This window comes from Babylonia areolata, chromosome 24 (genome assembly GCF_041734735.1).
Source record: "Babylonia areolata isolate BAREFJ2019XMU chromosome 24, ASM4173473v1, whole genome shotgun sequence".
In the NCBI taxonomy this organism is placed as follows: Eukaryota; Metazoa; Mollusca; class Gastropoda; order Neogastropoda; family Buccinidae; genus Babylonia; species Babylonia areolata.
In genome coordinates this window covers 44,479,010-44,494,291 of record NC_134899.1, presented here as the reverse complement: position 1 = coordinate 44,494,291, position 15,282 = coordinate 44,479,010, and the positions used below count along the sequence as shown (strand labels likewise).

The window sequence follows — 15,282 nt, the reverse complement described above, 5'->3', positions numbered from 1 at the left end:
ACACACTTACACACCTCAGCACACACACAAGATACAGGTCAGACAAACTTACACGACTCAGCACAAACACAAGATACAGGTCAGACAAACTTACACACCTCAGCACACACACAAGATACAGGTCAGACACACTTACACACCTCAGCACACACACAAGATACAGGTCAGACACACTTACACACCTCAGCACACACACAAGATACAGGACACACACAACTCAGCACACACATAAGATACAGGTCAGACACACTTACACACCTCAGCACACACACAAGATACAGGTCAGACAAACTTACACGACTCAGCACAAACACAAGATACAGGTCAGACAAACTTACACACCTCAGCACACACACAAGATACAGGACACACTTACACAACTCAGCACACACAAAAGATACAGGTCAGACACACTTACACACCTCAGCACACACACAAGATACAGGTCACACTTTCACACCTCAGCACACACACAAGATACAGGTCAGACAAACTTACACGACTCAGCACACACACAAGATACAGGTCAGACAAACTTACACACCTCAGCACACACACAAGATACAGGTCAGACACACTTACACACCTCAGCACACACACAAGATACAGGTCAGACACACACACCTCAGCACACACACAAGATACAGGACACACTTACACACCTCAGCACACACACAAGATACAGGTCAGACAAACTTACACAACTCAGCACACACAAGATACAGGTCAGACAAACTTACACATCTCAGCACACACACAAGATACAGGTCAGACACACTTACATACCTCAGCACACACACAAGATACAGGACACACACAACTCAGCACACACATAAGATACAGGTCAGACACACTTACACACCTCAGCACACACATAAGATACAGGTCAGACACACTTACACACCTCAGCACACACACAAGATACAGGTCAGACAAACTTACACGACTCAGCACAAACACAAGATACAGGTCAGACAAACTTACACACCTCAGCACACACACAAGATACAGGTCAGACACACTTACACACCTCAGCACACACACAAGATACAGGTCAGACACACACACCTCAGCACACACACAAGATACAGGACACACTTACACACCTCAGCACACACACAAGATACAGGTCAGACAAACTTACACAGCTCAGCAAACACACAAGATACAGGTCAGACAAACTTAAACACCTCAGCACACACACAAGATACAGGTCAGACAAACTTACACACCTCAGCACACACACAAGATACAGGACACACTTACACAACTCAGCACACACACAAGATACAGGTCAGACACACTTACACACCTCAGCACACACACAAGATACAGGTCAGACACACTTACACACCTCAGCACACACACAAGATACAGGTCAGACACACACACCTCAGCACACACACAAGATACAGGTCAGACACACACACCTCAGCACACACACAAGATACAGGTCAGACACACTTACACACCTCAGCACACACACAAGATACAGGTCAGACACACTTACACACCTCAGCACACACACAAGATACAGGTCAGACACACTTACACACCTCAGCACACACACAAGATACAGGTCAGACACACTTACACACCTCAGCACACACACAAGATACAGGTCAGACACACTTACACACCTCAGCACACACACAAGATACAGGTCAGACACACTTACACACATCTAGAGTACAAACACAATACAGGTCAGACACACTTATATACCTCTGTACAAACATAATACAGGTCAGACACAATCATACACTTCTATACACACACAATACATGTCGAACACACTTACACACCTACATACCTCTGTACAAACACAATACAGGTCAGACACACTTACACACCTCTGTACAAACACAATACAGGTCAGACACACTTACACACCTCTGTACAGACACAATACAGGTCAGACACACCAACATACCTCTGTACAAACACAATACAGGTCAGACACACTTACACACCTCTGTACAGACACAATACAGGTCAGACACACTTACACACCTCTGTACAGACACAATACAGGTCAGACACACTTACACACCTCTGTACAAACATAATACAGGTCAGACACACTTATACACTTCTGTACAAACACAATACAGGTCACACACACACACCTCTGTAGAAACACAATACATGTCAAACACACACACCTCTGTACAAACATAATACAGGTCAGACACATTTACACACCTCTGTACAAACACAATACAGGTCAGACACACTTACACACCTCTGTACAAACATAATACATGTCAAACACACACACCTCTGTACAAACACAATACAGGTCAGACACACTTACACACCTCTGTACAAACACAATACAGTCAGACACACTTACACACCTCTGTACAGACACAATACAGGTCAGACACACTTACACACCTCTGTACAAACACAATACAGTCAGACACACTTACACACCCCTGTACAAACACAATACAGGTCAGACACATTGACACTCTCCAGGATACATAATATACTGGTCAGATAAACTTTTACACCTCAGAACACATACGATACCAGTTGAACACATTTAAATACCTCAGCATTAAACAAATATATATATATATATATATATATATATATATATATATATATATATATATATATATATATATATATATATATATATGTATACTCACAAACACATAGTAATATGCACCATCTTATGTTACACAAAAGAAAGCAAGCATGCACAAGTGTACACGCACACACATTCTCTCTCTCTCTCACACACACACACATACATTCACAAATGCATCACCCACCACTCCCTCTGACTGTGGGGCATAGTCGTCAGGATTGTAGAAGTAGGTGGTGCCCCCTACCACGTTCTCCTGACACAGGGGGGCGCTGGTTTTCTGGGGATGGGTGGTCTGACGGTGGGGGGTGGACATGGAAGAGGGGTTGGGGTTGCGGCGGAACATGTGGGGGGAACCAGACGGGGAGATGCCAGGGCTGTGGTTAGGACTGAGTCCTGAGGGGTAAGTCAGCCCGCCCCCTGAAACCACACCAGCACAGGTCAGCCACCACACGGAAATGGCTGTATTCCAGCACTACACACTGATACTAGTGTAGTTTAAGGACCAGCCACCTTATTGTGTATTCCTACACACTGATCAGGTAAAGAAATGTTATTCATTTCTGCACACTCATCAGGTACACTTGTTTTAAGTCTAAAGTTAATGATGTTTTCCCTTTGTTTTAATAAAGCTCCAGTCAATGATTCTCTCTCTTTGCTGGAACTGTTTAAAAATGGTCTTGGTTTTGCTGAAAAATTATTCACACACACACATGCGCACATTCATGTATGACACACACACACACTGGGACCCTTTCACATAGATATCAAAACAATTAAAATGGCTCTCTGAATCCAAGCCTGAATCTCTCACACACACAAAGCTATACACACACACAGTGACACACAAACAGACCCAACTGACCGTTATTGACAGTGTGCGTGACCGGGGTGGAGGAGGGCGGGGGCGGCTGGTTGAACATGGAGTTGAGGGCTGCGAAGGACGGTGTGCTGGAGCTGTGCGGCAAGGAGGCTGGCTGCAGAGGGGGGAAGTCACCGCCTGCCTGCACACACACATGCACACTTCAGCGTCAGTGTGTAAGATTCTGGAGAAATCAGGCAGGGGGTGAGTGACTATAAATATAATCCTTTGACAGTTCTCAAAATGTAGAGGTACAAGTGTCAAAGTTCTCAAAATGTACAGAAGTCCAAGTTCTCAAAATGGACAGAGGTGTGCAGGTCTACCATCACATAACTGGTCCAACTGTAAGCTTAATATTCAGAGGGACACATTCACACAAAGAGGGAGAAAGAGAGAGACACACACACACACAGAGACTCACAGACACAGACACACTGACAGAGACACACACCAACAGACACACACAGAGACAAGGACACACACTGACAGACACACACAAAGACACACAGATAGACATAAAAAGACTCACAGAGACACATACACAAACACACAAAGACAGAGACACGCAGAGACTCACAGAGACAGATATAAATAAAGACACACACAAACTGACAAAGACACACTGACAGGGAGAGTCACAGAGAGACGTGCACACAAAGACACACAGGCAGAGAGACGTATACCGACAGAGAGGGACACACAGACACACACACAAAGACAAGTGGCGAGACAAACACTGACACACACACACAAAAGGGAACTGACCATGCTGGAGGCCAGGTTGAGGGCAGCAAAATCATTGGCCAGTGACTGGTCTATGGGGCCCTGTGTGGGGACGAAAGGTTTGGCACTCTGGGACAGGTGACCCATCCCGCTGCCCGGTCGCCCCCCTCGCCTCTGGTCACAGTGATCCTGAACTTTTACCACTTCTGTCACTTCTTCAATACCAGTCCACAACCATGGACACTGCTAGTGCTACAGTCCAAGTTGTAAGCGTGATCTAATTGTACATCTTCAGTACAAACTTCAACAACTGCCATCTTTAAAATTGAGTCTGCAATAAAAACCGGGGACAGAAAGTATAATGAAATGGAAGGCAGTCTAGATTACAGATGACTGTTCTCTACACTTGTATTCTTGTTTTGAAATGCTTCCATCTGGCTGGCAGTATAAAATGCAACTAGCAAGGAAAAATATAAATCTCTTGTTCCCAAAGCAGGAATTTTATGTTATAAACAATTATATTTTCTTTATGATGAGCCTGAAGACAAATTTCTGTATTCTGTTTCAGACATTAAATTTAAAGCGACTGACTGACTGAATGAAACAACTAGTCAGCCTGTCTTTTTTTTGTCTTTTTTTTTCGGATTCTCTGTCGCACTGGCCACCAGATTTTACTGGAATCAATTTTCTGGTTTGTCTTCTGATTTAATCACATCAATAATATTAATAATGTCAAGCTTTTAAATGATTTTAAACAATGCTGCAAGAGTAATAAATTTTCAGATACTCTAAAAGACTGTATTACCCCTCTCTTATTGGTTACTCACACAGCACAAAATTCAGTAAAAAACAAACAAACTAGCACTGTCACATAAAGAGTATCAATCATGAATAAAGTATCTCCATACGTGACTAACGTACACTTTAATTTCTGTGTCTACTCACAAAAGGGGAGAAGTCATTCATGTTGGACCCAGGAGCGGGGTTGAAGGTAGCGTTGAAATACTGGTCTCCACTGCCCCCCATCGGACCTCCGCCCCCCGCCATCTCCTCCAGGCCTGAAATGTCGCACAAACACAGATGCACTGCAAGTCGAATTAGTATCAAACATTTCTGGTACATATTTTCAATGTGTGAAAACGAAAGTTTAAAATGTACTCAAACATGGCTGCCTGAAAATAATGAAACAGACAAAACATCTATTAAGTTAATTAACATCTTTTTCGATTGACAAATAAACTGTAATACACTGCATCTGTTTTTAAAACGCTTCTCAATTCTCTATCCCTTCTCTACCCTCAAGGAAGAGACAAAATGTCCACTGTCCAATCTATAAATGAACTGTGCTATCTTGCACATTATGACCCTCCTCTCTCTTCCTTCTGACATTCTGAGTGGGTCCCCTATTTTTGTGGTCTACAGTCTAGTAAAAGTAATAATATCACTTAATAAGTTAATTTAAATGGAAAGACACAAAACTGAAGACTTGTAAACACACACACACTCAGTAAATCATTACCCTTATTTTGCTGAGAAGAAACTGTGGCAGAATGCCACAGTATGCATAAGTGATCTTCCTTCCAGATAAACACTGTTGTAAATAACTCTCAAAACACATGTGTAGAAGACGCGAGTTTTTTGTTGATTTTTCCTGGCATAAAATAATCACTATGAACATAGAAACAATGTTTTACCATTGATTTTCAAGCACAAATAACAGTATTGTGGTTGTATACACAGAAAAGAACTATATTTGTTGTACTGAAAATTGACTTCCAAAGTGTATTTCATTATTATACTGAATAATTGATAGCTAGACGACAGTACTTTTAGTAGTTCCTTAGGCCTTCTAAAAAGCATGCTTTATACTGATAAAATGAATGAATGTATTTTTCATGTTTTGGGGTTGTTGTTTTTTCACTGATAATGCTTTGTTACTGTTGACAAATATAATATATATTGCAAATTTCTTATAATTTCATCTCTGCTGTTATATGTAGGAAAAGTTATTATGGTAAGGTTAGGATATATATCACAAGAAATCAGTGTACTGACTAATTCAAATAGCAAAACAGCGATCATAATTCTAATGACGTGTTCTGTTTGATATTGACTTAAGTGTTTACGGCTGAAAAAAGAAACGGATTCACTTAAACTGTCATGTGGGCACAATTACAAATAACATTTTACACAAACAACTCATTTGTTCACAAATTCAATGTGTCACTGCTGAATCATGCATCTGGATCACTGGATTGGATGTAACAGGGATGCATTTACCAAAAGAGCAATGTTGTGATTTACTTCACTGACACTTTCTGTCAACATGAAGCAAATACTCAAGGACTGACTCAATCAATGACTGACTTAGAACTAATATACTTCTCAGTAACTTAACTAAGTGTGGGCAGGTATGCCCCATGATGGTACTTCAGTGAAGTTTTTATTGGGCAACGATCGCACATGTATACCACAGTGCTGGCCAACTTCAAAACAAAAGGGGTTAAAAATATCGTTTGAAATAGAATGTCTTTACTTTCTAAGCTGACAAGAAAATGATCGATGAACATTAACTTGATCACAACTTCAACTTACTTTCGAGGGCAGGTGTCACAGAACCTGCAAGCTGACCTACTTTTTACTTCCACGACTTGCAATCAGCAGTGAATCATACTGCGCCATCGTTGTCATCGCAAGAAGAGACCTGCTCTATTAAATATCCAGCAAAACAAACATGAAATAAAGACAACAAGTTCAATCTCCAACTCACCTGTATTATCCATCTGTGGAGGCCCGTTTTGATAAGCATGCTGGATGCCTGCTGGAGATGGTTGTTGATGAAGGTTTCGACAATTGTCACCGTAAACACAAGTTCCGCTCGGAAAAAATCGACAAGGTGTCGGCCTTTTGCCGGGATGTCCAGACCCTGACATCGCCAAATGTATCCAACTATATTTTGATGAGCAAATAATTACACGATTTAGAGAACACAGAGATCATCTGGAAGAATGTTCAGAAAAAAACACTTCGCCCTCACTCTCTCCTGCCTCTTGTTTTGAACAAGTTCCCTTGTGTGCGTGCGCACTGCTTGTAGTGGATTATGGGATTGTCGACATAAAAGGTCAAGGCTTTTTGATTTCTTTGGTTTGTGAAAAGTTTGGGGAAAGAAACGAAAGTAGGAAAATCTGTTTCACGCGCGACTGTTACTTGTCTCCTCTCTTTTCCTCCTCACTTCAACCCCTCCTCACTTTAAAACTGATGGACAGTAAGACTTTTCATAATGACGACGGATGTGACGCTGTGTTCATGGTTTGGACTTCAGTTTGAGTGCCCGGCCCTGGGATGCGTCAGTGTTTCGTGTGTCGTCCTTTCCGTCAGTGTTGCGCTGTGTGTGTGTGTGTGTGTGTGTGGATACGTGCGCGCACACACTCAGCGTGGCACACTCACAAACGCACAAGATCGCGGCGTGCGCACGCACACATATGCTACGTCTCTTATCTGATTCATGTGCTTTTTGACTCACTTGTGTAAACAAAGTGAGTCTATGTTTTAACCGGGTGTTCGGTTGTCTGTGTGTGTGTGTGTCTGTGTGTCTGTGTGTCCGTGGTAAACTTTAACATTGACATTTTCTCTGCAAATACTTTGTCAGTTGACACCAAATTAGGCATAAAAATAGGAAAAATTCAGTTCTTTCCAGTCATCTTGTTTAAAACAATATTGCACCTCTGGGATGGGCACAAAATAATTAAAAATGAAGCCTAATTATATGCAAACTGCATTTACTGTTATATTTATATTTTTTTATTCTCTAAACTTGGCACTTTGATCTGATATTCTGACACAACAACAAGAGCAGTCATTATTATCATTTTTTGTTCAAACAGGAACTTGTTTTGCTAAGCATGGAAGTTTTATTTATTTTGCAAACGTTTTGGTGCAGACAGTAAAAAAGGGAAATTACTCTGTAATTAAAGCTAGGGGACTTAATTTGCTTTAAACTGATCTTTCTCATCTTGAACATTACATTTTGAAATTATGCTCAATACATAAAAAGCTTGTGTGTTTTACTCTCAGTGTACACGGGGCTTTCACTATGTTCATTCGCCCAAGTGGTCTTTTTCGGAAAATACTAAAATCAGTACGACGAGTGGACTTTACAGATCTGTTGGCTGATCCCTGAAAGTCATGGGCAAAAATCAATTGCGTACACATATTTATACACATTCAAAGCGCGTGCTCATATTCTTCGCGAACGCGAACGACGCCATTTTGTTTCAAGTTGTTGACCTGCCCTTTCAATCCTATATTCAATGGACAATACATGATAACATGTGATGGAAAGTTGGAGAGGAGACCGTTAAATATTTATTCAGAGAAAGATTTGTGAACGCCTCATCACTTACTGGATTATGTCCCAAACTGCCATAAAAATATCCACAGAATCAGTCGGAATTCACAGTTAAAAATTGTAAACCATGCGAGTTAATACCCTTGAACTGATCACGATGAAACGAAAAAATTTCCAGTCTTGACTTTTCTCAAAATGAAGTCCTTTTCACTTCTTACGACGTTTAGAAGTACTTGTACTTGGCTCTACATGTTATTAGTTTGACAAAATACTCAATTTTCATATCAACTTTAAAACTATAAAACTAGAATGAACATAAAAGAGAAATTGAATCGACCGTGTCGTACTACATTCCCCGCGGGTGTAACTAAACTTGAACATCTATCTAGATCTAGTGAAAACGGCTAAATGTTGCAGTGTGATTGCGGCGATAGCCATTAAAAAGAATTTTTTTTATTGCCCTTAAAGATTTTTCGAATGCCCAAGTTACACCAGAATAATATGATTTAAACAGCATTCTCAGTGCGAATACCGCAATTGATTTATCGCCCTTTAAAAAAGTATGTTCAAATGTTAAATTATAGAACGTCAGTTAAGGAGCCATAGTGTAATGGATAAGGCAGTTTTTTTCTCACCCGAACACGCGGGGTTCGAATCTGGTAAAGACTTTTTTTTTTTCTTTTTTTTAACGCGAAGCTTTATAATAACAAATACAGAACACATTTTAACGATTAGATTTTTTTTTAAAGTGTATCACAAGTGAGTCTTGAAGGCCTTGCCTCTCTTGTTTTTTTCTTGTTCTTCTTGTGTTTGTTTTGTTGTGTTGTGTTTGTTTGTTGTTGTTCTTTCACTGCGCTCACAGAATAGTTTCGTTGCGATGCGGGATTGGTTCATGCAACATATGAATCAGAATCCTCCCTCAAAAGCTCCCACCCAAAGTGGTTAAAGCGTTGGACTTTCAATTTGAGGGTCCCAGGTTCGAATCATGGTCACGGCGCTTGGTGGGTGCTATCATCATGGCAGGGTGGAGATTTTTCCTGTCTCTCAGGTCAACATTATGTTCATACCTGCTAGTTGTGCCTGAACCCTCTTCGTGTGCATACTACGCACGTAAGAGATAAAATATGCAAGTTAAAGAGACTGTAATCCATGTCAGCGTTCGAATGTACCCAGCATGCATACCCCCGAAAACGGAGTATGGCTGCCTACATGGAAGGGTAAATAAACAAAATAGTAATACACGTAGAATGTTACATGCCTGTATGAGTATATGTGTGCGTGACCGGCTGAAACTTGATTGAATGACACAGGAAGCGAATCACTGGCGCCCAATGGCAGTTGTCAGTTGGCTCTGCCCAGGTAGGCAGCCTGTTGTACAAACGACTCCGTGTTTGTAAAGTGCTTAGAGCTTGGTCTCCGACCGAGGAAAGGGGCTATAGAAGTAGCCATATCATCATGATCATTATGTCATATAGAGACTGGTCTGACAGGACAGGGAGGCAAATGTGACTTGACAGGGAGACAGGTGAATTGACAGGTAAACAGGTGTGCCTTCACAGGGAGACAGGTACGTGTGACTTGACGAAGGAACAGGTGTGAGATCACAGGATGATGAGTGTGACCTGACAGGGTGACAGGTATAACATCAGAGGGTGACTGGTGTGACTTTATAGGGAGAGAGATGTAGTTTCACAGGGAAGACTTGTCTAACATGACAGGGGGGCAGATGTGACCTAACAGAAAAACAGGTGTAACTTCAAAGGGAGACAGGTGTGAACTGAGAGAAAGACAGGTGTAACTTCAAAGGGTGACAGGTGTGAACTGACAGGAAGACAGGTGTGCCTTCACAAAGAGACACATGTGCCTTGACTTGGATACAAGTGGTACTTGACAAGGAGACAGGTGTGAACTGACAAGGAGACAGGTGTGGACTGACAGGAAGACAGGTGTGGACTGACAGAAAGACAGGTGTAAACTGACAGAAAGACAGGTGTAAACCGAGAGGTGTGGACTGACAGGAAGACAGGTGTGGACTGACAGGAAGACAGGTGTGGACTGACAGGCCGGGAGACGGGTGTGGACTGACAGGGAGACAGGTGTGGACTCGTAGGGAGACAAGTGTGGACTGACAGGGAGACAGGTGTGAACTGACAGGGAGACAGCTGTGAACTGACAAGGAGACAAGTATGGACTGACAGGGAGACAGGTGTGGACTGACAGGGAGACAGGTGTGGACTGACAGGGAGACAGGTGTGAACTGACAGGGAGACAGCTGTGAACTGACAAGGAGACAAGTATGGACTGACAGGGAGACAGGTGTGGACTGACAGGGAGACAGGTGTGGACTGACAGGGAGACAGGTGTGGACTGACAAGAAGACAGGTGTGGACTGACAGGGGAGACAGGTGTGGACTGACAGGGAGACAGGTGTGGACTGACAGGGAGACAGGTGTGGACTGACAAGAAGACAGGTGTGGACTGACAAGAAGACAGGTGTGGACTGACATGGACACAGGTGTGGACTGACAAGAAGACAGGTGTGGACTGACAGGGAGACAGGTGTGGACTGACAAGAAGACAGGTGTGGACTGACAGGGAGACAGGTGTGGACTGACAAGAAGACAGGTGTGGACTGACAGGGAGACAGGTGTGGACTGACAAGAAGATAGGTGTGGACTGACAGATGTGGACTGACAAGAAGACAGGTGTGGACTGACAGGGAGACAGGTGTGGACTGACAAGAAGACAGGTGTGGACTGACAGGGAGACAGGTGTGGACTGACAAGAAGACAGGTGTGGTCTGACAGGGAGACAGGTGTGGACTGACAAGAAGACAGGTGTGGACTGACATGGAGACAGGTGTGGACTGACATGAAGACAGGTGTGGACTGACAAGAAGATAGGTGTGGACTGACAGATGTGGACTGACAAGAAGACAGGTGTGGACTGACAGGGAGACAGGTGTGGACTGACAAGAAGACAGGTGTGGACTGACAGGGAGACAGGTGTGGACTGACAAGAAGACAGGTGTGGTCTGACAGGGAGACAGGTGTAACTTCAAAGGGAGACAGGTGTGGACTGACAAGAAGACAGGTGTGGACTGACAAGAAGACAGGTGTGGTCTGACAAGAAGACAGGTGTGGACTGACAGGGAGACAGGTGTGGACTGACAAGAAGACAGGTGTGGACTGACATGGAGACAGGTGTGGACTGACATGAAGACAGGTGTGGACTGACAAGAAGGCAGGTGTGGTCTGACAAGAAGACAGGTGTGGACTGACATGAAGACAGGTGTGGACTGACAGGGAGACAGGTGTGGACTGACAGGGAGACAGGTGTGGACTGACAAGACGACAGGTGTGGTCTGACAAGAAGACAGGTGTGGACTGACAGGGAGACAGGTGTGGACTGACAGGTGTGGACTGACAAGAAGACAGGTGTGGACTGACATGAAGACAGGTGTGGACTGACAAGAAGACAGGTGTGGACTGACAGGGAGACAGGTGTGGACTGCCAGGTGTGGACTGACAGGGAGACAGGTGTGGACTGACAGGTGTGGACTGACAGGGAGACAGGTGTGGACTGACAGGGAGACAGGTGTGGACTGACAGGTGTGGACTGACAGGGAGACAGGTGTGGACTGACAGGGAGACAGGTGTGGACTGACAAGAAGACAGGTGTGGACTGACAGGGAGACAGGTGTGGACTGACAGGTGTGGACTGACAAGAAGACAGGTGTGGACTGACAAGAAGACAGGTGTGGACTGACAGGGAGACAGGTGTGGACTGACAGGGAGACAGGTGTGGACTGACAGGGAGACAGGTGTGGACTGACAGGGAGACAGGTGTGGACTGACAAGAAGACAGGTGTGGACTGACAGGGAGACAGGTGTGGACTGACAAGAAGACAGGTGTGGACTGACAGGGAGACAGGTGTGGACTGACAGGGAGACAGGTGTGGACTGACAGGGAGACAGGTGTGGACTGACAAGGAAGACAGGTGTGGACTGACAGGGAGACAGGTGTGGACTGACAGGGAGACCGGTGTGGACTGACAGGGAGACAGGTGTGGACTGACAGGGAGACAGGTGTGGTCTGACAAGAAGACAGGTGTGGACTGACAGGGAGACAGGTGTGGACTGACAAGAAGACAGGTGTGGACTGACAGGGAGACAGGTGTGGACTGACAGGGAGACCGGTGTGGACTGACAAGAAGACAGGTGTGGACTGACAGGGAGACAGGCGTGGACTGACAAGAAGACAGGTGTGGACTGACAGGGAGACAGGTGTAACTTCAAAGGGAGACAGGTGTGGACTGACAAGAAGACAGGTGTGGTCTGACAAGAAGACAGGTGTGGACTGACATGAAGACAGGTGTGGACTGACAGGGAGACAGGTGTGGACTGACAGGTGTGGACTGACAAGACGACAGGTGTGGACTGACAGGGAGACAGGTGTGGTCTGACAAGAAGACAGGTGTGGACTGACAGGGAGACAGGTGTGGACTGACAGGGAGACAGGTGTGGACTGACAGGGAGACAGGTGTGGACTGACAAGAAGACAGGTGTGGACTGACAAGACGACGGGTGTGGACTGACAGGGAGACAGGTGTGGTCTGACAAGAAGACAGGTGTGGACTGTCAGGGAGACAGGTGTGGACTGACAGGGAGACAGGTGTGGACTGACAGGGAGACCAGTGTGGACTGACAAGAAGACAGGTGTGGACTGACAGGGAGACAGGTGTGGACTGACAGGTGTGGACTGACAGGGAGACAGGTGTGGACTGACAGGGAGACAGGTGTGGTCTGACAGGGAGACAGGTGTGGACTGACAGGGAGACAGGTGTGGACTGACAAGAAGACAGGTGTGGACTGACAGGGAGACAGGTGTGGTCTGACAAGAAGACAGGTGTGGACTGACATGAAGACAGGTGTGGACTGACAAGAAGACAGGTGTGGACTGACAGGGAGACAGGTGTGGACTGACAGGTGTGGTCTGACAGGGAGACAGGTGTGGTCTGACAGGGAGACAGGTGTATACTGACAGGGAGACAGGTGTGGACTGACAGGAGACAGGTGTGGTCTGACAGGGAGACAGGTGTGGTCTGACAGGGAGACAGGTGTGAACTGACAGGGAGACAGGTGTAACTTCAAAGGGAGACAGGTTTCAACAGACAGGGAGACAGGTGTCATTTCACATAAAGAGGTGTGATTTCACGGAAGAGACAGTAACTTTAAAGACAGAGACTTCACATGAAGAACTTCACACGAAGACGGGCGTATGACTTCACAGGGAGACAGGTGTGACCTCAGAGGTGTGACATGACATGGAGACAGGTGTGTTTGCAGCACGTGCGGATGAAAGACTGTCCAGCAGCCACGCGAAAATCCCCACACAGTCACCATCTTTTGATGCCTCAGCACAGACCACTGCAATTTCTCCTAAACACCCCCCCCCACCCCCTCCCTCCCACCCACCCCACCCCGGCATTACCACTCACCCTCCGTCGAAGGATAGTGTGTTCACGTCGATGTCCGTGTCAAAACGACACGCGGGCAAACACATATTAAATAATTTTGCATACGCTAGCCCGCACTCTCTCTCTCTCTCTCTCTCTCTCACACACACACGCACGCACGCACGCACGCGCGCTCACACACACGCAGACATGTGAACAGGAGAGGATGAGATATAGGAATGGGAAAGAGACACAGGCAGAGAGGCAGAGAAACGGAAACAGAGACAGACAAGGATACAGAAACAGAGGGAAGAACGGAGAGAGAGAGAGAGAGAGAGAGAAGAGAGAGAGAGAGAGAGAGAGAGAGAGAGAGAGAGAGACTTGACAGTCAAAACTCAAATGGTTTATTCATATTTCATAAGCCAAGGTCTCCTTTGTAAGGATGTGTGAACATCATCTGACAGCACATTTGAACAATAAAACACCAAACATGGATACAGACGACACTGCAGCACGGAGCAATTATGCAGAGCTACCAGTATTCTTATCACGTAGTGATATCTTCGTATCTTAATATTCGTTCAGATGCAAAGAAATGTTTTGAACAATTTCAGACGAGGCCGAGACATTGACTGGTTCAATGTAAACAATGTTAGATGTGTAAATACTTAGGTGGATTTTTTTTTTATTTTTTTTTTTTAATGTTCTCTTAAGTTTGACAACAAAGAAGAAAGTGTGTTTCATTTTCTTTCGAATCTTTGAATAATGGACAAATCACATTACTCTCATTACATGTGGGTTGTTTTTTGTTTGTTTGTTTTTTTGTTTTGTTTTTGTTGTTTTTTTGTTTGTTTTTTTGTTTTTTTTGTTTTTGTTTTGTTTTTTAATCCAGTCTCCGCCATATAAGGGATCTATGCTACACAATACTATGGCAATATGTATGTATGTATATATATATATATATATATATATATATATATATATATATATATATATACACAGTTTTGAGAGAGACAAACAGTCAGACAAGCAGATAGTCAACCATGATCCTTAAGGTCACAGGACGTCAGACAAGAGAGCTATCAACTGTCCGTCAGATGAAACGGAAGACAGAGGCGGTCACTTGTCGTCCTCATCGCCGCCGATGAGCGCTCTCAAGAAAGAGAATCGGTTGGTGGTGGCCCTCAAGAATTCGCTGAAGGCACTACGTCCGCACTCACGGGCCAGGCCTGCCAGTTCCCTCCACAGTCTGCACACATCGGGATCAAAGTCTGTGAGTCTGCTGAAACTAC

General features: G+C 44.5%; 2 protein-coding genes across 2 annotated transcripts in view; both read right to left on the bottom strand.

Moving 5' to 3' along the window:
• Positions 1 to 7,256, bottom strand: part of LOC143298752 (PAN2-PAN3 deadenylation complex subunit pan3-like) — a 34,678-nt gene extending 27,422 nt beyond the window's left edge. Inside the window, exons 1-5 of the mRNA XM_076611692.1 lie at positions 6,955 to 7,256; positions 5,130 to 5,242; positions 4,227 to 4,358; positions 3,465 to 3,603; positions 2,787 to 3,019 (exon numbers count right to left, since the gene is read on the bottom strand). Coding sequence (XP_076467807.1) covers positions 2,787 to 3,019; positions 3,465 to 3,603; positions 4,227 to 4,358; positions 5,130 to 5,242; positions 6,955 to 7,117 — 780 coding nt within the window. The 5' untranslated portion in view covers positions 7,118 to 7,256. The remainder of the gene's footprint in view (positions 1 to 2,786; positions 3,020 to 3,464; positions 3,604 to 4,226; positions 4,359 to 5,129; positions 5,243 to 6,954) is intronic.
• A 7,122-nt stretch (positions 7,257 to 14,378) lies between these two features.
• The window catches only part of LOC143298916 (stanniocalcin-like), a 4,956-nt gene continuing 4,052 nt past the window's right edge, over positions 14,379 to 15,282 (bottom strand). The window contains exon 4 of the mRNA XM_076611947.1: positions 14,379 to 15,239. Within this exon, the coding sequence (XP_076468062.1) occupies positions 15,110 to 15,239 (130 nt within the window). The 3' untranslated portion in view covers positions 14,379 to 15,109. The remainder of the gene's footprint in view (positions 15,240 to 15,282) is intronic.